Source organism: Amphiprion ocellaris, chromosome 16 (assembly GCF_022539595.1).
Source record: "Amphiprion ocellaris isolate individual 3 ecotype Okinawa chromosome 16, ASM2253959v1, whole genome shotgun sequence".
Lineage (NCBI taxonomy): Eukaryota > Metazoa > Chordata > Actinopteri > Pomacentridae > Amphiprion > Amphiprion ocellaris.
Genome location: NC_072781.1, coordinates 30,901,567 through 30,923,665, shown reverse-complemented (window position 1 = coordinate 30,923,665; position 22,099 = coordinate 30,901,567). Strand labels below are relative to the sequence as shown.

Genomic DNA, 22,099 nt, shown 5'->3' with positions numbered 1-22,099 from the left:
TAGTGTCCCAACTGGAAGAGTTATATGTTGTTTTTAGTGGGCTACAAGAAAAAATGCAATGGTCCAAAGAAAATGCACAAAAACAGACACAGTTCCACCTTCTTTAAGGATTTTTAACTCAGATGTTATCTAAGATCCCAGATTTAACACAAATTTTACTTAATAACATGCACAGAGGAAAAAAATTGGAAGAAAATTTGATGAATTGAGCTGGACTGATCCAAATATCGATCAGTCTAGTTTTGGACAACTATTATTTCTGTATGAACAAGTTAGAGGCACTTTTACACAGATTTAGCAGAAAAAAATCTGCTTTTTGATTAGCATCTTGAAGCATCTGGGATTCTGATCATTTAAATCCTTATGCAGTAGCAACATGTCTGGTATGAGCACATTAGCATAAGGAGAAGAGTGATGTTACACTCTCATGGATGTTATTGGTTACAGGTCAGCTGGTCGCTCAGCTGATGAAACCAGTCAGCTAATGGAAGCTTCAGTGCAGCTGCGCTTCATTTCCAATAACACGCGCAGCTTCTTTATGGTGACACAAAACTGAATTTCAAAAAAATGTGCAGTGAATTTGGTGGTAATTCTCATCTTAATTAGTAGTTAAGAGGTGAAATGTAGCTGGAAAATGTGAGTACAGCTAGTAGCACATGAAATAAGGTTATTTGCCTGAAATAAGCCAGACTTGACTTTTTACTGTCAGAGTGGAGGGATTCAGAGGTCTGGATGCAGGCAGAGATGCCATCTGAGTGATTCAGCAGTTTCTCAGGAACATCCTGTGTGTGAGTATTCTTGCAAATGTGATCACTAGTTTATGCTGTGAGCTAGTTAAAACACTCAGTGCACTTCCATTCATGTCTGTAGATAAAACCAACAAACTACAAAATGATTATTGCTAAAATTAGAACTCTTTAAAGTTTGACTATGCAAAAAATGATGACAAATTGGAGTCACATTGTAGGACTGATACGCTCCTAAAATGCTTACTTTTTCATATTTTGCATACAGCAGTTGTCACAATATGTACATTTTTAGAGCTTCATGTGATCTGCTCATAGAAATTATGCTCCTTGGCTTGTTTTTAGGTGAAAAGAAGCTCTTGAAAAGTTTGATTTTTTTTTCTATTCACCCTGACACAGGACCTTTATTTGAAATACTGATATTTTAAATTTGCACTCGGGTTTTAAAGCACTGATACACTTTATTGTTTTTGTCTTTATGTTATTTATTTTTTTCTGATATCTGGTCAGAGTTTTTTTTGTGTGGTGAAAAAATGCTGTTTGATTTTAACTTTAACTTTTAATTTGCAGATATTGGCTTCATTTTAATCACTTTTACAGCGATCCAGAGGAGCCGACATATCATCTGTCTGTGGTTTTAAGCACTTTAAACGGTTTTCTAAATCATACAAGTCTAGTATACCACATAACACTACTGCTAACAGCTTGAATTCTTTTTATATAAAGTTTTCCTGGTGTGGAATATTTGCTCTTTCTACTAAATGTTCCTCCTTCGTTGATATTTTCAAGAAAAACCTCAGAATGTATTTTACAAACTGATCTTACAAGTTACCATCCTCTTTTTTAGTATTTTATGCTCTTTTATTATTTCTTGCTGCTGTCTTATAACATGTGCAGCTCTTTGGTTAACTGTTTTTAAATCTGCTATAATAAATAAATTTGATTTGATTTGAGTCAGATTATTCCTATGAACAACATTCACAAGTGACTGACAAGTGTCAGATTAAAAGACAAAAAAACGCAGACAGATTTCAAGACATTTTGGATCAGCTGGATTGGTTCTGTGTAATTTTGGACATATTTTGAGTCATTTTCAACTATTGTGGACAATCTGTAAGTCATTTGGGACAAGTTTTCTGTAATTTTGGACAATTTTCATGTCTTTTTTAAGGATAAAAAACACATTTGAGTTTTGGTAAAAACTGCAACCAGATCAGTTTTACATCGATCCAGGTGTCACAGTCTCAAGCCAAAAAATGTGTACAGATTTCTAGACTTTTTGGACAAATCTGAGGAATTATAAACAGCTTTTATGCCATCTTGAACTTAATAAAAATCATTTCCACTACTTTTGGACAGTTTTCATTAATTTTTCCATAATTTGTGAGTAATTTGGTGGGTTTACAAATATTTTATAAATTTTATAAATAAAATTAGAGCTGCTCAAAAAATACGTTATAAAGAAGTGACCTTAAATATTTGTATCTTTATGTTTTCAAACTGCAGAGAAGCTTAAAGATTTTGATCTGAAATTTCTTACAAATAGCAAAAAACAAAAGTTTACAGTCCCTTTATGGTCAGTAATCAAAGTGACATATTTTTCTTTTTTTGTTTTTTTCTATAATTTTTTTTTTTTTATTTTGCTACAAGTTCAAACCAGAAACTGATTCAGAAGAAGAATGATGATACAGGAAGTGTCGTCCTGAAGTGCACAGATTTGGTTCCATATGAAACTTTGGAAGTCCATATTTCCAATAGGCTGCAAGTTTGAAGTAAAAACACTCAGATAGGGTGTTGACCAATACTTTTGCTCATGTGTCCTCCAGATGTTTCTTCTGCTTTGCTGTTTGACTCCAGTAAAACACCAGAAGATTCTTTGGTCTGAGAAGCTCCGTCGTTTGTTCTGGAATGAAACAAAACACCGATATAGTAGTAATTAGAATGTTTCTACCACAATACCTTTTAAAAATGCATTAAATTAACACAACAACAATTGTGTTGGACAGTGAATTAATATGCTAATGGCTACAGCAGAAATGATAATTTAAAAAAAACTAAACATGAAACAGCCAAAAACTTTAGCAGAAAATATGCTAGTTGAAGCAATTTAATCTTTGAGTAGTCGACTTATAAACCAATCATTAAGTTGTTAATTAACTTTTTTTGTTGAGTCCAGGCGTTTTTTGTTGCTCGTGTTCAGTTTTTAAATAAAGAACCCACGCCATGCTCAGAACTAGATGATGCCAATGTGACTCTAAAATCAGCTTTTTCACCACAGGATTTGTGTTTTTCACTGATTCATTCGCTGACCTTGGCTTCTCTGCGTCGTCTATCGTCTCCGGAAGGCTCACGTTGAGAGTTTCTGGGAGCAGCAGAGCCACGAGGCCGGAGACGAAGGCCATGGAGCAGACGATGATCTGAGGAAGAAGAGTCCAAACGTCCTCCAGCATCAGGATGAGAGGAGCCATCGACACTCCCAGACGACACATGAAATTGGTGTAGCCCAAACCGTTCTGCCTGGAAACACACAAAGTAAACTATAAGAACTTACTTAATACATTATGGAGCTAATATCTGTAGGTGTACAAAATGTAATCCTGCTAACAGACATCCATCCATCCATTATCTGTACACCACTTAATCCTCATTGGGGTCACTTAGAGTTTACACAACTTCAATAGAACTGAATTTAAGAGACAAAATAAATACAACAAAGTGTAAATCAATCAATCAAAATTTGTTTATAGAGCACTTTACAACACAAAAGAAGACCAACATGCTTTCCATCAGCATGATAAAACAAAACAGTACAGTTTGGTTACTACAAAACCATAAAACCATAAAACCCATAAAAATCATAAGACTGCGAAAACTATAAAACCATAAAAATCATAAGACTGTGAAAACCATAAAACCATAAACACCACAATGCAGCACAGATGAATCAGTAACATTTAAACAAGGCATTTTGGGATGACATAAAAATAAAACAGCGCTAGGAGTCAAAGGCACGTCTGAATAGGTGAGTTTTCAGTCTGGACTTGAAAAGCGACAGGTCGGTGAGAACATGAAGTTCTACTGGGAGTGCAGGGCTCCAGACTGCGACTAAATGGTCGCATTTTGCGACTAAAATTTGAGACAGTGTGAATACATTTTCCGTCTACTTGCACATGTGCGACCAGTAAATTTGCCAATTTTTATTATTATTATTATTGAATATTTTTTGTTGCTGACAAACTTCTGCTCCACACTTCAGCCCAGTAGTTGACAGTAACGTCAAATGAGCTGGTTTGCCAACCAACATTAACTCCAAAAGAAGAAAGAAAGGAGACGAACACCAAAGAAGAAGGCGGGCCAATATGTGTGATAGCGGGGGGCGAATGACCACTGTGATTGGCTTTATGTGTGAAAAGAGGCGGGTGCAATTTTCAGGTCTGAAAATCACATGGATGTCGGGCGATCACTAGCCGGCCACAACATGGTCACATGACAGCGCTCGAGCAACAGCGGGCCGCTGCGTGGTCACGTGACCGAGCTTTCAGCTGGACGGCCCAGCAGATGAGTCAGATAAACACATCTGTTTCGAAAACACTTCAGCGAAAAGTATTTCTGAAAGCATTTGAGGCGAGAATTAAGCTGTGCAGCAGCTGAATCTGTCCTGGTTTTAGTTCACCGACGGCTAGTTTAGAAGTTTGTAGACAGTTTCACGATGCGTGGAATCTCCGCGCTGCATCCAATTTGCATAAAGTAAAAGTCCAGTTGCAGTTGTTCCGCTACCGGAACAGCATGCAACATGCGGTGTATTTCCAGCTGCGATCGAGTGTGTAAGTTGTTTATTATGTTGTGTCAACTGCTGTACAATAAAATGTCAATTGAAAACATTATAGTTTCTAGATTTATTGTTAAAGTATTTATCAGTAATACAGTGAAAATGAGAGGAAATGTGAATATTTACTTTGAAAGTCAATTTTGGTGTGTGGCCCTAAATTTTCTGCTTGTGCTCCTAAAATTTTAAGTTAGGAGCCACTGTGCGCCTAGGAAAAAACGTTAGCCTGGAGCCCTGAAGTGGGTTCCAGAGTCTCGGAGCGGTAACAGCAACAGAATGATCACCCCACTGCTTGTACCGAGACCTGTGCACATCCAGCACCATCAGAGGGGACGAGCAGAGGGCTCTGCTGGGGCAGTAGATGGTTGAAAGCTCAGATAAATATGATGGAGCGAGGCCATGAAGAAGGGTTAAATAACCATTTTTATTCATTTCTGATCATTAGTTATTTCCACCTTACATTTATGAGTACTGAGGGTTTTATTTTGAAAACCGGAACTTTATTTTGAATGCGACAGGAAGTAGTGTGCTAAAACATTCGACGTAGCTTAACATTGCTAATGCTGCTGCCGTGAGAGTTGTAAACGAGAGAGAAAGGTATGAAAACCTGCTCGTCTTGCACAAGAAACTAATAAATTACTTAGTCGATTATATAAATTGATTGAAATTCCATTTTAGGAGAACCGTCGAAGACGCACTTTTAATTGTCCTGTCTTCTCCTAATGAAGCCGCCTTTTTGGTAAGCTAGCTCCTGCTTGTTTTCTAATGAGTGTGTATGTGGAAATACCACGCGGTGACCATGTTAGCCACAATGCTACCGTGTATTGCACATTTGATGTTGTTTTGAAGAATGCAGTACTAAAAAGCATTTATTTGATAGTTTAACTTGAAAATGTATATTAATCCATCCTGTATCCCTAAAAGTAAGCATGTTGTGAGACTTTAACACTGTGAAATGCCTAATCACCTTCCCTATATGTGACTGAAGGTTAAAACTATACTCAGCATAAAGGTAAAATGTAATCTTAAGTCAATTAAGATGGATAAACGCAGCAAACCTGTAATTTTTGTTAAATTTGTTAATTAAAAACAATGTAATTCATTTATTTCATGAAAAATTTCAAATCCTATTCTCAAAAGGGTTAAAAAGAGAGGCAATACATGTGGAAGAATACAAATTATACACTTTACCTTAAACGGTAATGTGTCCTTTATAAATAAGTGAATTCATTGATAAAATGTGATCATACAGTTGCACTTTATTGTAATTACAGTTGGTTAAAATGGTATATTCTGACACTGTGAAACATTTGTTATGAAAATAACTATGGTTATTGACTTGTAAGCTATAGTGTTTTGTTTTCCTAACAGAAAAGATTAATTTTAATGTTGTGCAACACCTTGAATGACTCTCATTGAATGATATTACATTAGAACCTGAACTACAGACCTGTTTTGTAAATACAGGTCAGGTCTTATTTGATGCCTGGAAAATGTGAAGCTCCAGCCCTGGTGTCCAACGAAGCTGACCAGCGATCCAGTTGATGGTGAACCTCACAGTGGAACTTTGAGCCACCACCACACCATTCAGTGGATTCTGTGGTAGGATTGTGTTAGTCCCACTGACCGACACCAACAAGAGTCTACTTGGATACTTTTCCTTGACTTTGACTACTCCCTTGACTGATTGACTTGAACTCTGATTGGATCCACAATGAACCGGTTCCACCGGAATACTTCAAATGGATATTTTATGGTTTTTTTCTCAGTTTATTGGGCCCATAGGTACTGTATTGCTATGATATTGTGTACTGTTTAAATAGCTTTCTAAAACTAAAAGTTCACAATAACAACATGTACCTGTGTCCAGTGGTTATTGCTATTACTCCTAGCTCCTACGAACCTGGGTAGCGACATGTACATACTCAGAAGTGGGTTACATGGGGAATAATCTCAGGGAGGAAGTGAATATTATCTCAATCCCCGTTAGCTGCAACAAGTGACCTGCTCTCCTCGCATATTTCTGTTACTCACTGTCGTAGGTCAGTCTGGATCTCATCACATGGATCCACTGTTTTCATTTCCTCTGTCGCTTCGTCTGGAATGATGATGGAGTCTTCTGCAGTTTGGGGTTTCAGATATTTCTTGCACTTTTCTGATGCAAGAGGGAGTGCAGAACTGTTGAAGCCCTCTGCCTCTCTGAGGGCGACAACAGTGATAGCACCTAAGATCTGTTTTGCGTGGTCCAAGGATTGTGACTGAAGAAGCTGTGCTAATGACCTGACAAAGAAATCGTTGACTCGGTGTGTTTAGTTTTTCATGCAGTCCCACTGGCAGATCATCTTGATGCAGTGTGCAGCATCAACCCTGACCAAACAAGGGGTTGTTTTGCAGACTGGTTCCCACGTAAGCCATTAAAGCATTCGTTAATGTAGGTCTTCAGATCAGGACGAGGAGTGAAAGCCTTGACCAAAGCTCCAAGAATGGCCAGAGAAAAATCACTCACAGCTTCCTTTGGAACAGCTGCATCTGCACAAATCCATTCTGTCAATCAATTTGCAATGGCATTCACATCATGTCTCTCTGACAGCATTTGCACCACTGGGGCACTGAAGCAGTTGTGTACTGTCAGAACACCTTGATACAAGAAGATATGGCCAGATGTACCATTTGGTCTCACCAGTTTTCTCACTACTGAGCCAGTTGCATCAAAACACACTGTTGGGTGAGATGTCTTGGACAATGTGTTGTATATATGCAGCTGAGTTTGACTCCAGTGACAGAAAAACTTATCCAGTCCAATGTCTCAAATGCTGCCACTGTGAGGTGCACTATATTTTAATAACTGCAAAGATACAATAGGATCTTTGTCCCCAAATTCCAGATCTTGTCTCTCTTGTTTGGCTTTCAGCAGGGTGGCCAAATTAGGTAGGTGGCTTGGCTCAGGACTACCAACATCCATTAGATCTGCTGCCTTTGCTGACCTCCATACAGCTGGTTCCATCGTGCCCTCACACAATCTTCTCACACGGGTCTTCCAGACATGAACTGCTTGGACAGGCCAGTGTGCAGGGAGATATCTGTATTTTTATGTAACATTGGAGCATCACTGGGCTTTTAATTGCTACCTCTCTGTCACATGTCATTTCAAAATGGCCATGACACTCCTTACAGTCTACACTTCTTGCTTTTCTATATAATCATGCACCATTTCACAAAAAAACAAAGATTAGAGCAAAACCAAGAGTGGATCTCTGATTTATTTGCCGTTTTAACATATAAAACTGAATAAAAAGTGGTTTAAACCTGCTGCTGACACACTAATGCTTCACTATTGATAATCTAAAGATGTTATATATAATAATAGGGACCAAATCAGAACTTTTACTTTAATACTTCAACTATATTTGGCTACATATACCCACATACTTTTATTTAAGTAGGATTTTTCATACAGGACTATTTCTTAGATTAGAGTACTGGTGCTTTTATTGCACCACTGGCTGCAGGCAGAAAAGGTCGACTGATAAGGAGCGTCAAAGGCTGGCTAAAGGTTAATCAGTTTGACCTTAACTGTAGTTAATGTTCGATTTAATCTTTGTATTAATCACATGTGACCTGAGATAAGTGGCTCTCGGTTGTTTCTGCAGCACTGACCTGATGACTGTGGGGTAAAGCTCAGTCGTGTAGAGGAAGATGGTGGTGAAGGCAGCTTCTGAGAAGCCTTTTCCCAGGACGGCGAACACGGCACGAACCTGCCACAGGTCTGAGGAGAGGACAGAGGATAAATGGTGTATTAGCTCAGTGTTAAACATGCAGAAACCCTGGAACAAAAAGGGAAAATACAGATTAATTTGGTGGTCTAAACTTTGTGGTGAATGAAAGCTTGATCAGGACCGGACAGAAAACAGATGTTTCCTAACAGCAGTTGTGACTCACCTGGTAGGATGTGATTGTTCGGACTATTTTTAGACTGATAATGGGTGAATCAGCCCACAAGGACAAAAGTAGACGCAATTTATATTTTATAAATGTTCAGTGAGACAGTTTCACACAAGCCCGCATGAAAAGAAAAACGTCATGATTTCAAATTCTTTCAAGAATCAAGAATTTTTATTGTCACACAGCGAAATTTCGATTGGTGACTCCCAGCTATAGATAAAAAAAATAAAAAATGGCACACTATATACAAGTAAAATAAAAGAATATTTTTTTTTTAAAAATCCTCAAAAATATAAATATGTAAACAGGGTTAGTGCACATGAGCAGTAGGCAGAACTTAACCCTACAGATACTTTTTTAAATTGTTTTTGCTTTTTTACTTTTTTTTGTTGCTCCTGTCACATTTTCACTTATTATGGCCTCAATTTTCTCTGCAATATAATTTTTTGCACCTCTATGGAAACAGAACAACCATGAAGAAAGAAAACTCAGAAATGTCTTATGCAGCATAAACAAGTTATAAGGCATCAAAAGCTCACATAAGTAAAATTTCTTTGACTATTTCTTTTTTTTTTTTTTTTTTTAAAGAAAAAACCCTGAAACTACATGCACAACATTTTTCCAAGCATCCACAAACATTACTAACATTAGGGAATAAATTGTCTCTACATATTATAGATGTTTTACTCATATTTCAAATTACATTTTTTTTTACATCTATCTGCTATCTGTTATGCTGAAAAGTTGCTGAATTTTTGTCATGTGACTGTTGGTCACAGTTAAATAACTAATGGTTTCACAATTGCACCAAGGATGGCAGAATTTTTTGTTTTTCACAGAATCTGATCTGAGCAAACAGTTGATTTTTGGCATTTTTTAAAATGAGACATGAAAAGTGATTTTGAAGCTCGGATTTGGTTATTTTTTCATTGAAATGTTAAAAATCTGACTTTTGTTTTTACACTTTCTGGCTTGGATAAATGGTATAGTTTTGGCAATGTTGTTTTTAAAGAGAAATAAATGTACTTAATGCTACTTTTTTCTTACTAATTCACAGCACCACAAATGCTAAAGTTCTCCCACGTATGTGTCAGCAAAAGGAAAAAAAAAAAAAGGAACTGAGTGACCTTTTGGCATGAAGATGTTTATCACCACGCAGGTCGCCGTCCCCATTAGCGTTCCTGCTTGACACTTCCTTCGCCCGAAGAAGTTGACGACATAATAAACCAGCAGCTTGGCGGGAACTTCGATGGCAGCGTAGATGAAGTGTGTGAGGTACATGTTCAAGCCAAACCCAGAGATATTCAAACTGATGCAGTAATACGTCGAGGAGACTCCGTACCTGCAGAGGAGAATCAGAACAAACACCTCTTTATACACTGTCTGGCCAAAAAAAACAGATTTATCTAAGCAAATAGGTAAGAGTCTTCCACTGGCTAATTACTGCAGTGATGAAAATATTTCAGTTGCAACAACTTATTTAACTCTAGCTGATGCAGTGAGGAGCTTCTAGTTTCTTAAACAGCCATGTTGGAAGACATATCCTGTGGTTGTGGAAAGAATGTTAATCTGTTTCAAAAGGGTCAAACTATTGGCCAGTATCAAGCAAAGAAAACATGTAAGGAGATGACTGAAACTACAAAAATTAGTTTAAGAATCGTCCAACGCATTATTAAAACCTGAAGGATAGTGATGTGAACCATCATCTTGGTCAGAAAAAAATCCTGAATGATCGTGACCGGCAAGCACTTAAACGTTTGGTGAAATCACATTGTAAATAAACAACAGTACAACGTAGGGCAATGTTCAATAGGCAAGGCAAGGCCAGTTTATTGGTACAGCACCCTTCATGTCCAAGACAATTCAAAGTGCTTTACATAAAACACTGAAAGCATTACAGTGAGGTGCAGCTAGTGAAAGGATACTGTGCAGATTTCATGCATATGCGCATTAGAAAAGAAATGTTTTTAACCTGGATTTAAAAGTGTCTACACTTGATGAAAGTTTAATCTCCACTGGCAGTTTGTTCCACTTGTTTGCAGCATAACAGCTAAATGCTGCTTCTCCATGTTTGGTCCAGACTCTGCCCTGGACTAGCTGACCTGAGTCCTTGGATCTAAGAGCCCTGCTGGGTTTGTATTCTCTGAACATATCACAGATGTATTCTGGGTCTAAACCGTTGTGGGATTTGTAAAAGATCAGATCAGTAGGGTTTTAAAATCTGTTCTGTGATTGACTGACAATAGTGAAAGTAAGAGCATTTCCATTCGCACAATGCAAAGGGAACTCAAAGAATTGCGATTAAACAGCTGTGTAGCTCTAAGAAAACCACTAATCAGTGAGGATATTCAGAAAAAAGGCTTCAGTTTGCTAGGTTGCATAAAGATTGAACTCTGGAGCAATGGAAGAAGGTCATGTGGTCTGATGAGTCCAGATTTACCCTGTTCCAGAGAGATGGGGGCATCAGGGTAAGAAGAGAGGAAGATGAAGTGATGCCCTCATCATGGCTAGTATCTACCAGCCTGTGGGGTTTAGGGTTATGATCTGGTGTTGGTCAGGTTCAGCAACGTTATGTTCCTATAGAATGAGGTCAGCTGACTACCTGAAGATACTGAATGACCAGGTCTTTACATCAATGGAGTTTATCTTGTTCCAAGATGACGATGCCAGGATTCATGGGGCTCACATTGAGAATGAGTGGATCAGGGAGCATGAGACGTCATTTTCACACATGGATTGACCTCCACAGAGTCCAGACCTCATCCCCACTGAGAATCTTTGGGATGTTCTGGAGAAGACTTTGCACAGTGGTCCGACTCTCCCATCATCAATACAAGCTCTTGGTAGAAAATGAATGCAACTCTGGACAGAAATAAATGCTGTGACATTGAAGAAGCTTATCGAAACGATGGCACAGTGAATGTGTGTTGTTCTCAGAGCTAAAGGCCATCCAGTGAAATACTAGTGTGTGTGACTTTTTGTACTGAAGCACATTCAGCTTCACACAGCAATTTAAAATCAATATTATGAGGGAAGATTTTTCCATCCGTGTAATGAGTGGTACAAAGCCACGATTTCTAAGATATTTGTAGGCATTATTTGAAGGTGCCACCCACCAAATTATCCCCGTCTGTAGGGTTAACTTCCTCAGCTTTGGGGTTCTGATTAGGTCGAGGTATGAGTAGTTCTTGTTCTGCTTTTCCAGGACATTTATGTTGTCCAGATCCTGTATAGAAGCAGAGGAATAACGTTAAATATGCAGAATTAGATGCATGATTGGTTGATGATGAAGCATTCATTTCTTGGTGCATGAAGCTAAAACTTACTTCCAGTTCGAAGTTGGACGACAGTTTTTGTCGTTTGTTGACTTTTGCACATCTGTTCAGGTAAAGCTGAGCCTGTTCCACTTTGCCGTTGGCTAAAAGCCATCGAGCAGATTCAGGAACCCACCTGCAGATAGAACCAATCAAAATAATCGGACACATTGGAAAAAAGCCTCAGATTCCTGACATATTTAGACTTTGCAGAAAAGCCACAATGTGTCTAATTTTTATTTACAGTGGGGCTGAGACGACCAGTTGGAACAACAAAATCCTACCTGTCAGCCAGTTCTCTTCTAGTTGGGTAATTCAGTTAGTTTGACTAAAATAACACGCATCAGATGTATTTTTATACATCTCTACGTTCAGTTTGATGTGAACATTTCCACTTTTAATATTCATTATCCTCTCATTTAAACAGCGATTGCTTTTATTTTTAGGACTCCAGAAATCTCCAAGACTTTCTCAGTTTCAGTTTCCAGCAAAGAATTCGTTGCAGAAAAAAAAGCATCAAATTTCAGTTTCTAGAAAAGATGTTTCCAGAATGAATCTGTAGCTGAAGAACGGTCAGGAACAAACAGACTTTATTTAATGACTTTGAATAAATATCTTGCATGATATCTAGTAGTACATTAATATTGTTTCTTTACTGTTCGATTTACTGATGCAATATTTTCTCCATGTAGTTCTTGTTTTGTAAAACAAAAAGTCAATATGAAGATTCATTGCTTGGATTTGAACTTAATAGTTTACTGTCCAAGGTAGTCATCAACTGTTGTCTTAGAATCAAGGGAGCCTCAAGGAACTCTGCTTTTAGGGTTCTCGAAGGAAACTTCAACAGCCCATTTCAGAGGAAAGGTTGCTTCAGGAACCTTAAAAAAAAGTATATTTTAAAAGAGTTAAGAGTGGATCTAAGTGACACTGCATTTTCTAACCTGCACATCTAGACACAGTCACATCACCCCCATCCTCTCCATTGTCACACTGAGTTTAAAGTTTTAACATTTGTTTTTAAAGCTCTTCATGGCCTCACTCCATCATATTTATCTGAGCTTTCAACCATCTACTGCCCCAGCAGAGCCTTCTGCTCGTCCACTCAGATGGTGCTGGATGTGCCCAAGTCTTGGTACAAGCAGTGGGGTGATCATTCTGTTGCTGTTGCCGCTCTGAGACTCTGGAACCCTGCACTCCCAGTAGAACTTCATGTTCTCACCGACCTGTCGCTATTCAAGTCCAGACTAAAAACTCACCTATTCAGACGTGCCTTTGACTCCTAGCGCTGTTTTATTTTTATGTCATCCTAAAATGCCTTGTTTAAATGTTACTGATTCATCTGTGCTGCATTTTGGTTTTATGGTTTTCATGGTTTTTATGTTTTTTTTTATGGGCTTTATGGTTTTGTATTAACCAAATTGTATTGTTTTGTTTTATCATGCTGATGGAAAGCACTTTGGCCTTCTTTTATGTTGTTGTAAAGTGCTCTATCAATAAAATTTGATTGATTGATTTACCTTTTGTTGTATTTATTTTCTCTCTTAAACTCAGTTCTATGAAGTTGTGCAAACACTTTAACATGAATATAATATAATATTTGGGCATTTGGTTGACTTCCGGCTGACAGATTCATGTACAAATAAATCTTGACACTAATGCCAAAGTTCTTGTTTGTCTAAATGGAAAAAAAAAAAAAAAAAAAACTTGCTCGGTGGTTAGCACTGTCGCCTTGCAGGTAGAAGATCCCTGGTTCATGTCCCGGCCTTCCCGAGATCTTTCTGCATGGAGTTTCCATATTCTGTCTGTGCATGTGTGGGTTTTCTCCAGGTTTTCCGGCTTCTTCCCACAGTCCAAAAACATGCTGAGGTTAATTGGTAACTCTAAATTGTCTGTAGAAGTGAATGTAAGTGTGATTGTTTGCATTTGTAGCCCTGTGACAGACTGGTGACCTGTCCAGAGTGTCCCATACATTCACCCTCAGTCAGCTGGGATAGACTCCAGCCCCCCACAACCCTAATGAGGAATAAGCGGTGTATAGATGATGGATGGATGGGTGTTTGGGGGTAAATTAAATTGTTCCGCCATAATAAGAATAAATAGTTTAAAAGGGAAACCCAAATACCACAAAAAGGTGCTTTGAAGAACATTTGTAAGAACCAATAAGGAACCATTATGAACTTAAAATGTTCCTCTGCAGTGGCAGTAACTATTTCTGTTAAGTTCTGAGATTTTCATTAGTCGTCTCGATCCCACTGTAAAATATGTTCGTAAATTTTACGGTGGAAAACTGTCAAACCATGATGCTAAAAATCTGTAAAGTCTAAAACAATTTGATCCAGTTTATATAACACTGAATCACTGTAAATAAGTTCATCAGCAGAAAACTATTTAAAAAGAAAAAATAATTCTCTTTTTTCCCTGGTCTTACACATGTATTTAATGGAAAAATGCTGTAATATGTCATCAATAGTATAATTTTTGCCTTTATTTCTCTAAAATAATTAAATTTTTCACAGTTAAATGTATGTACTGTTGTGCTGACAACGGAAACATGCTGTTATATTAATGTGATTTTTGCATTTTGTGTAAAAAAATAGTTTTTTACATTGATTGTATTGATGTATTGATAGACTTTTGTGTTAATAACGGACATATTGTTTAATATTTATGACAGCTATAACCAAACTTTTTCCTAAAAATACACATTAAATGTTAAATCCACCAACTGTTGCGCTGATAATAGAAAAATGCTGTAATATTAATAAGTCACACAAACTTTATTTTAATGATATTTTCATGTAAATTTTGAACAAAAATTTCAAGGTTAAAGCTTTTTTTTCCAGTGAAATATGGAAAGAAGCACATTTTTTTAACTGTAGAATCAACATTATCGATACATTTCTTTACTGTAAATGAAGAAAATGTTTTACCGTAATTTTACAGCAGCAACCACAGCTGCCAGAATTTTATCATATAAAATGTATTTTTTTTAACTGTGTAATATAAAGCAAGCAGACATTTTTTATAAACTAGACTGAAATTAAATGCAAACTTATTTAAAAGCACTTAAACTCAGTGATCTCTGCGTGGTGAAATGTGCTCATTTTGTAGAAAAAAATGTCATGTAGTATGTTTTTTTTTCCTCTTACCACCAGGTCAAAACAGCCAAAGCCACCGGCGCTGTAACAGTCACATTCAGCATCCTCCAGTCGGTGATCAGGAAAGCAAATCCAGCCAGCAGCATGTTTCCTGCACACCAGGACAAGCCTCCGATCACACCGATGAACGACCTGTGGGCCGTGTCCACCCACTCGATGCCTGCACAGCGAGGAAAATGACGAATGAATAGGTATCTTAAATCCTGAAACACGTATGATCACCTTCCCACTGAGCTTACTGAGAACCAGTGAAGTGACGCTGATTCCCGTCAGAGAGAATCCGGTGAGAAACCTCAACACTGAAAACATGAGGTAGGAGTTTGCAAATGCAGTGGAGAAGCCGAACGCCATTGACATGATGTACGAGGCCAGGAGAGTCTTTTTCCTGCCATACCTGGAAAAGAATTAGATAAACTAGACACAAAAACACACATAAATTGTGTATTTTTGCAGGTTCAAAACTTCAGCTGTAAATAAGTTACAATGCTATAGAAGCTTAATACTTGCATCAGTTAATCTATAATACTGTAGGATCCGAGCTTTAGTATTACATTAGATCAGGGGAGTAAAACTCATTTTAGTTCAGGTTCCACATTCAGGCCAATTTGATCTGAAGTGGGCCGGAGCAGTAAAATCACAGCATAATAACCTATAAATAACCACAACTCCTAATTCTTTTATTTTAGTGCATAAATGTACATTCACATTTAAGGAATTATCTTTTTACAAAAAAATCTGAATAAAAACCATCAAAAAGTTGACATTTCCTGAAATTTCTTGAGAAAAATAAGTTAAATTTCAATATTATGCCTCAGTTTATCATTTACACATTACAACTTACAGATCCAAGTGTTTTTGCAAAGAAACACAACATTTACTCCCAAGTATCTGGAACTGAATGATATAGTATTTTACTTTATGGTCAAAACAACAATATCAGACAAAAAAAGACCAAAAAAAATGTAAAAACAAGACTAAATATTACAAAAATGAAACGCAAAAAGACACATATAACGACAAAAACTGAGACAAATGACTGAAAACAAAAAAATTTGAGCAAAAATTACACAAAGTGACAAAAAAATGGACAAACATGAGACAATTACACAAATGACACAAACGAGATCAAAAATTAGACAAAAAAGTAGATAAACAACACAAGCGAGACAAAAAAAACCACAAAATGAAACAAATGATTCACAAAACAATAAAGTGAAACACAAAATGACAAAAATATGACAACACAAGCGAGACAAAAAGTAAACACAAAACGACAAAAAACAGAAACAATGACAAAAACAGGAGACAAACGACAAATGTCTGACAAAAAAAAGACAAAATATTACAAAAATGAGACACAAAATGAAGCAATCTAGTATTTTACTTTATGATCAAAACAACTTGTCATGGTCTAGAAATTATTTTAAATTTATAGTTTTACTAATTTACAATCTGCAGTTAATGTCTTCTCTGTAATTTTTACACTTTACAAAGTCGGGCCGGATTGAACCCTCTGGCAGGCCGATTTTGGCCCGCAGGCCACATGTTTGACTACCTGCATTAGATTATTTATACATAATGAATTAAACTGTAGGGTTTTTACTTTAATGTGCATTATAGTCCGGTAAAGTAGTGTTTTATGTAATTTTTGTGGGGTTTCTTAAATCCCTAATATTTACATTTCTCAGCTAAAATCACACCATAAATAACACTACAGGGTCTTAACTCCAATATTTAAACTTATTAGTTTAGTTTGTGATGCCAAATATCATGTTTTATTTTATTGGAAAGAGCTTTGGTGCAACAGCTGTTGGATAAAAAATGGTAATTTGACTCGAATCTGATGTAATTTGTGATACCTGCACACATTAGTTGCATGTTGTTATTCAAATAACTCAACAAATCTGGATTGATTGCTGGACATTTATTGCATTAATGAGCTCAAATTGATCTCAAATATGAGACAAATTTCCATACTTATCAGAGAGGAATCCAAAAGCTATGGCCCCCACCATGACTCCAAAAAAGAATATCGAGCTTGCTGTTTTTGTCAGATTCTTTCTATCACAGACGAGATCCCACTGAAAGACAAATCAGAGAATAAATGATTAGATGAACTTTTTAGGCTCCTGGTTCTCCTGCAATCTGCTCCTCAGTGGGTCAGCTATAATATATGATTGACAATGTATGTTAAAACCTTCTAGCCAACTAAAATATCAGACACATGTAATTTTTGGCATTGAAAATATTTGATATGAATAAAAACATTTACTAATAACAAAAGAGTTTGATGACAAAATGGGAAAAAATATTTAAAATACTAAAGAAACAGAAATGTGCTTTTAGGAAATATTTCAAACTGTTTAAATGCACAAGGTAATGCACATTCGTCATCCATTAATGATTGAAAGACAAAAACAGTTGTATTTTGGTCCAATGTATCAACAAACTATTTTGCACAGGCAATTTTCAGTATTACCTAGCAACCCAGATGGGACTTGAACCCACAATCCCCACTCCAGAGGCTGGTACCTTATCCATTAGGCCACTGGGTCACATACACCAGGATAACATGATGTTTTGGCTCAGGTTTGCATCAGTGTTTTTGACTTTTGACAACTTCTAGTGGAATTTTTTCTATTATGAGGTTTGGGACTAAATGTTTTAGGAAACCTCTGCTAATTTCAATTTTAAATTCTGCTCATTGATAATAAATTTGGCCAGCATCCTCCTACATCTTTCCTTGGTTTCTCATTTTTGTCTTTTCATAAATGAAAGTTATCATGAATGTTGTTATTTTGCTGTCTGCTTTATAAAGGCTTTTTTCTCACTGCAGGATTATGCAGCAGCTACAGGGTTAGATTTCATTAAACGTAGTGGAAAGAAGTCACATTTTGTCACGCAGTGGAAAGTCATATTGATAGAGATCTATGAATTACTAGACTACCAAGCAACCCAGGTGGGACTCGAACCCACAATCCCCAGCTCCGGAGGCTGATACCTTATCCATTAGGCCACTGGGTCACATACAGGCACAAAAAATAATGCTTATACTCAAGTTTGCATTGATATTTTTGAGTTTTGTCAGCTTCTAGTGAAGTTATTTCTATTCTGAGGCACATTGGACCAAACATTTTAGGAAACCTCTGCTGATTTCAGCTGTTTATTTAAACCTAGACTGCACAGCTCTGGATGTTTGCATGCAGTTAAAATCAGCAAATACAATTTTAAATTTCTGTTTTGAGGTACATTAGACAAAACATTTGAGGAAACCACTGCTGCTAACAGCTTTAAATTCTCATTGATGCTAAATGTAGCTAGTATTCGCTAACATCTTTCCTCTCTTTCTTATTTTATTCATAACAAACTCCTCATAAATTTTTTTTTTTGCTTTCTGCAGGCTTACTTTTCACTACAGGATTATGCAACAGCTGCAAGGTTGAACAGCTTGTTGTGCAGTGGCAAACTACACAGACATTAGTGGAGAGTTGCATGTTCTTTTTAAACATAATTAATCAACCCAGGTGGGACTCGAACCCACAATCCCCAGCTCCGGAGGCTGATACCTTGTCCATTAGGCCACTGGGTCATACAGCATCCCTACATTATGCTTAAACTCAAGTCTGCATGGACATTTTTATCAACCTCTAATGAAGTTATTTCTGTTCTGAGGCACATTAGACAAATATTTGAGGAAATCACCGCTGATTTCAACTCTGAATTAAGCTCATTGATAATAAATGTAGTCAGCACCCTCCTACATCTGTTCTTCCTTTTTCCTTTCATAAAGTCATCATTGATGAGGTTTTTCTGCTGTTTTTTCTGTGTGCTCTGTCAAGGCTTTTTTCTCACTGCAGGATTATGCAACAGCCACAAGGTTGGATTTCAGCAAACATGGTAGAAAGAAGTGTGAGAAACCGTTATACATTGTTGTGCAGTGGCAAATTGTATTGACAGAGATCCATAAGAAACATATTGTTTTTGATATTATCAAGCAATGTAGATGGGACTTGAACCCACAATCCTCAAGAATATATCAAGGATTAAAGGACTAATGTCTCAGCTGGATTTAGAAAAAACTGGTTCATGCATTTATCTTTAGCAGACTAGACTACTGTAACCGTGTCTTTACAGCACTCCCTAAAAAGTCCATCAGAACGCTGCTGCTAGAGTCCTAACAAGGACTGAAAAAGTAGATCACATCGCTCCAGTTCTTAGATCTCTACACTGGATTCCTGTCTGCCAGAGAATAGATTTTAAAATCCTGCTGATGGTTTATAAAGCAGCTGATCTGCTGTCACTTTACGAGCCATCTGGACCTCATCAGGTGCTGGTCTGCTTTCAGAACTAAACATGGTGAAGCAGCATTTACTCGTTATGTTCCACATATCTAGAACAAACTCCCTGAAAGCTGTAGGTCGGCTCCAACTCTCGCTGCGTTTAAATCACAGCTCAAGACTTTTCTGTTAACCACTGCTTTTCTGCTATAGCTTATTTTAACTTATTTTAAATGCAAATTTTAATTTTATTTTTTAATATATTTCTAGTTTTCCTGTTTTTTCTATGTTTTATTATATTTGTCATTTTAATTGTGCTTTTACGCTTGTCTGAATGTTTCCAACGCTTTTAAGGTTTTAATGTAAAGCACATTGAGTTGCCCTCGTGTATGACGTGCTTTACAAATAAAGCTGCCTTGCCTTGCATTGCCTTCATCTGTCCTTCCTTTTTCCTTTTTTGTTTGCATAAAAGAAGATTAATGCTGGGCTGACCAGATCCTGGACAGTTGAGCGGGGCTTGCAACTGGAGGATGCTGTTAGACCTGGACCAAAAGCTCTGTTTCCCACCTGAGATGGTATCCACCAACCTGTGACCAGACCTGCTGCTGCTATTATCAGCTTCGCTTAGGCAAGTTTACATCATCGAGCTCACAGTGCCCTGGGAGAGCTCAGTTGAGGAGGTCTATGAGCACAAGAAGCTGAGATATACGGAGCTTGCTGCCAATGCAGAACAGTGAGGCTGGAAGGTGAGGGTCCGACCAGTTGAAGTAGGCTGCAGAGGATTCATGGTCACCTCCACATCCAGGCTTCTCCGGGAGATGTGAGTACATGGGAAGGTCCACCAGCAGGCGATCAAGGACCTCTCCAGAGCTGCTGAAAAGGGAAGTCAGTGGCTGTGGATGAAGAGAAAGGACTCCATCTGGGCCTTGAAGTGAGAAGATGGCATCTAGGGGGTGAACCTGATATGCTGGGATTCACTGCTGAACCCTCTGGAGGTGTCATGGGCCTATCAGCGAAACACCTAGGAAAGGGGACGCCCATTTGATAACCCAGAGGACGCCCTCATTCACTTGACCATCCCATAGAGTCTTAGGAGGTGTCTTATGTATGCAAGAAGAGATATTAACATCTAGTCTTTTATTTAACTATCTGCTCTTTAATTTTCTGCACTTTTAACTGAAATGTAGCCGTATGTGATGTGGTGAAAACCATAAATCTGTTGTGATTGCAAGCTTTTAATAGCACACAGGTACCTCTGTTGCCAGGGTGGAGGTGAAGCTGGAGTTGTCATAAATCCATCCACTCTGACACTGAATTGTGGGGAGGTCGCTGCTGCTGGAGATGTTGGATAAAAGCTGGAACTGAGGCTCTGCAAACATCTCGCAGGATTCAGGTTCTCCATCCTCTCCAGTGGGAATGCTGATGGTCAGTCTCTGCTCTTGAGTTAAATTTCCGAAGAACCCTCCATCATCCAGCGAGCTGATGTCGCAGTGGTGAGGAGGAGCCACGGCGATGAAGTTACTCAACAGGTAGTGAAGGGGAAGAACCACCCGAGGGGAGCACAGCAGCGCGATGAGGATGATCTGGAAAGGCCCGAAGCCGTTGATCTCCTCCAGGATGGCTTCGAACTTCATCTTTTAAACAAAAGGTTAGCTCTTTCTGCAAACTGAGAGAAGAAAAAAATGAAATGAATCAGCAGCATTGAAGCAAATCAACACCAACAATGAGATAAATGACTCACCTACATGTAAAACTACATAATAATAGTAATAATAATAATAATAATAATAATAATAATAACAATAATAATAATAATAATAATAATAATAATAATAATAATAATAATAATAATAATAATAACAATAACAATACATTTTATTTGTATAGCACTTTTCTGGGCACTCAAAGTTACTTTACAGGTAAAAGACAAAAAATAAAAACATAAAATAAAGTCTGATTCTGATGCAGAAACCATAAAATCTGCAGCTCCAGTGCATCATTTCTGCTCTAAAAGCTCTACAAATGTGTTTTCTACTCCTATTTCTCTGGAAACTCGGAATATTTTTGATCATCCTCAGTAAATTATATTTCTTGAAGTTTGAGAATACTTTTAATAAAGAAAAAAACTGTCTAAATTCTGTGATTGTAGCTCCTTATATATGATTTTTTTTCTGGTTTCTTTCCTCTGCTGTGACAGTAAACTGAAACAAGACATTTTTTTTTAAAAACTAATTTTAAACAAATTTTTAAAAATAAAATAAAATTAACAGCAGACTGCAGGTCCAATAAGTTTGAAAACTAAAAACTGATTAAAATGAACAATTAGATCAGCTTTTGCATTAATAAATAATCAAAATAATGCACCTGGAGTCAATGAATCTGCAGAAGAAATGATGATACAACTAGTTGCTAGATCGCTCAATCAGTTTGAGAATAATTTACTTAAAAAAAACATCTAAATTCTGTATCTTTGTGGCAATAAAAGAATAAAAGTTAAGAAAAGTTGGTCCAGATCACCTTACTGAGATGAAGTGTGAAAGAAACCGAAAAAATAACAGCACACTGCAGGTCCAGAGAGTTTAAAAGCTGAAAAGGGATTAAACAATTAAATCCATTTTTGCAGTAATGTAAATTTTAAAACCCTTTAAGCTACTGCTGCTCTGCTGCAGTCGTCCTCTGCTGGATTCAGGCTCTGCAGGTTTTAATTTAAGCCAGCCTTATCTTTAACTAATGCACAACCTTCAATCTGTGTACTTTAAAGTTACAAGGTTCAAGTTGTATAATTTCAATACTGGGTTTGTTAGGAGACTGTTAAACATTCAAAGAAGGAGCACAA

General features: G+C 37.3%; 1 protein-coding gene, 1 long non-coding RNA gene and 2 other non-coding genes across 5 annotated transcripts; 1 reads left to right on the top strand and 3 right to left on the bottom strand.

Annotated features, from left to right (window-relative positions):
* Nucleotides 1-87: 87 nt before the first annotated feature.
* On the bottom strand, nt 88-22,039 carry LOC111586390 (solute carrier family 22 member 7-like). The gene is made up of 11 exons (XM_023296091.3): nt 21,781-22,039; nt 20,517-20,929; nt 16,964-17,067; nt 15,226-15,380; nt 14,978-15,146; nt 11,841-11,964; nt 11,631-11,740; nt 9,642-9,856; nt 8,230-8,338; nt 3,057-3,263; nt 88-2,649 (listed from the first exon to the last, which is right to left on the bottom strand). Exons 2-11 carry the CDS (start codon nt 20,895-20,897, stop codon nt 2,529-2,531), a joined length of 1,695 nt encoding a protein of 564 aa, XP_023151859.2. The 5' UTR covers nt 20,898-20,929; nt 21,781-22,039; the 3' UTR covers nt 88-2,528.
* Nucleotides 5,109-9,319, top strand: LOC111586391 (uncharacterized). Of its 2 annotated transcripts, XR_002747981.3 has the most exons (3): nt 5,109-5,169; nt 5,251-5,311; nt 6,040-9,319. It is a non-coding gene; the product is annotated as an uncharacterized LOC111586391 (long non-coding RNA). The 2 variants fall into 2 exon arrangements; XR_008604387.1 differs by having other exon boundaries at nt 5,134-5,311.
* trnar-ccg (transfer RNA arginine (anticodon CCG)) lies at nt 17,938-18,010 on the bottom strand. Its single transcript has one exon. It is a non-coding gene; the product is annotated as a tRNA-Arg (tRNA).
* Nucleotides 18,503-18,575, bottom strand: trnar-ccg (transfer RNA arginine (anticodon CCG)). The gene has a single exon. It is a non-coding gene; the product is annotated as a tRNA-Arg (tRNA).
* Nucleotides 22,040-22,099: the final 60 nt, after the last annotated feature.

Coding starts and splice junctions, on each gene's coding strand:
- LOC111586390 (XM_023296091.3), bottom strand. CDS start 20,897: ATGAAGTTCGAAGCCATCCTGGAGGAGATCAACGGCTTCGGGCCTTTC. Junction 17,068..20,516: donor CCTCCACCCTGGCAACAGAG/GTACCTGTGTGC, acceptor TTTGTCTTTCAG/TGGGATCTCGTCTGTGATAG. Junction 11,965..14,977: donor TTGGCTGTTTTGACCTGGTG/GTAAGAGGAAAA, acceptor TTCTATCTGCAG/GTGGGTTCCTGAATCTGCTC.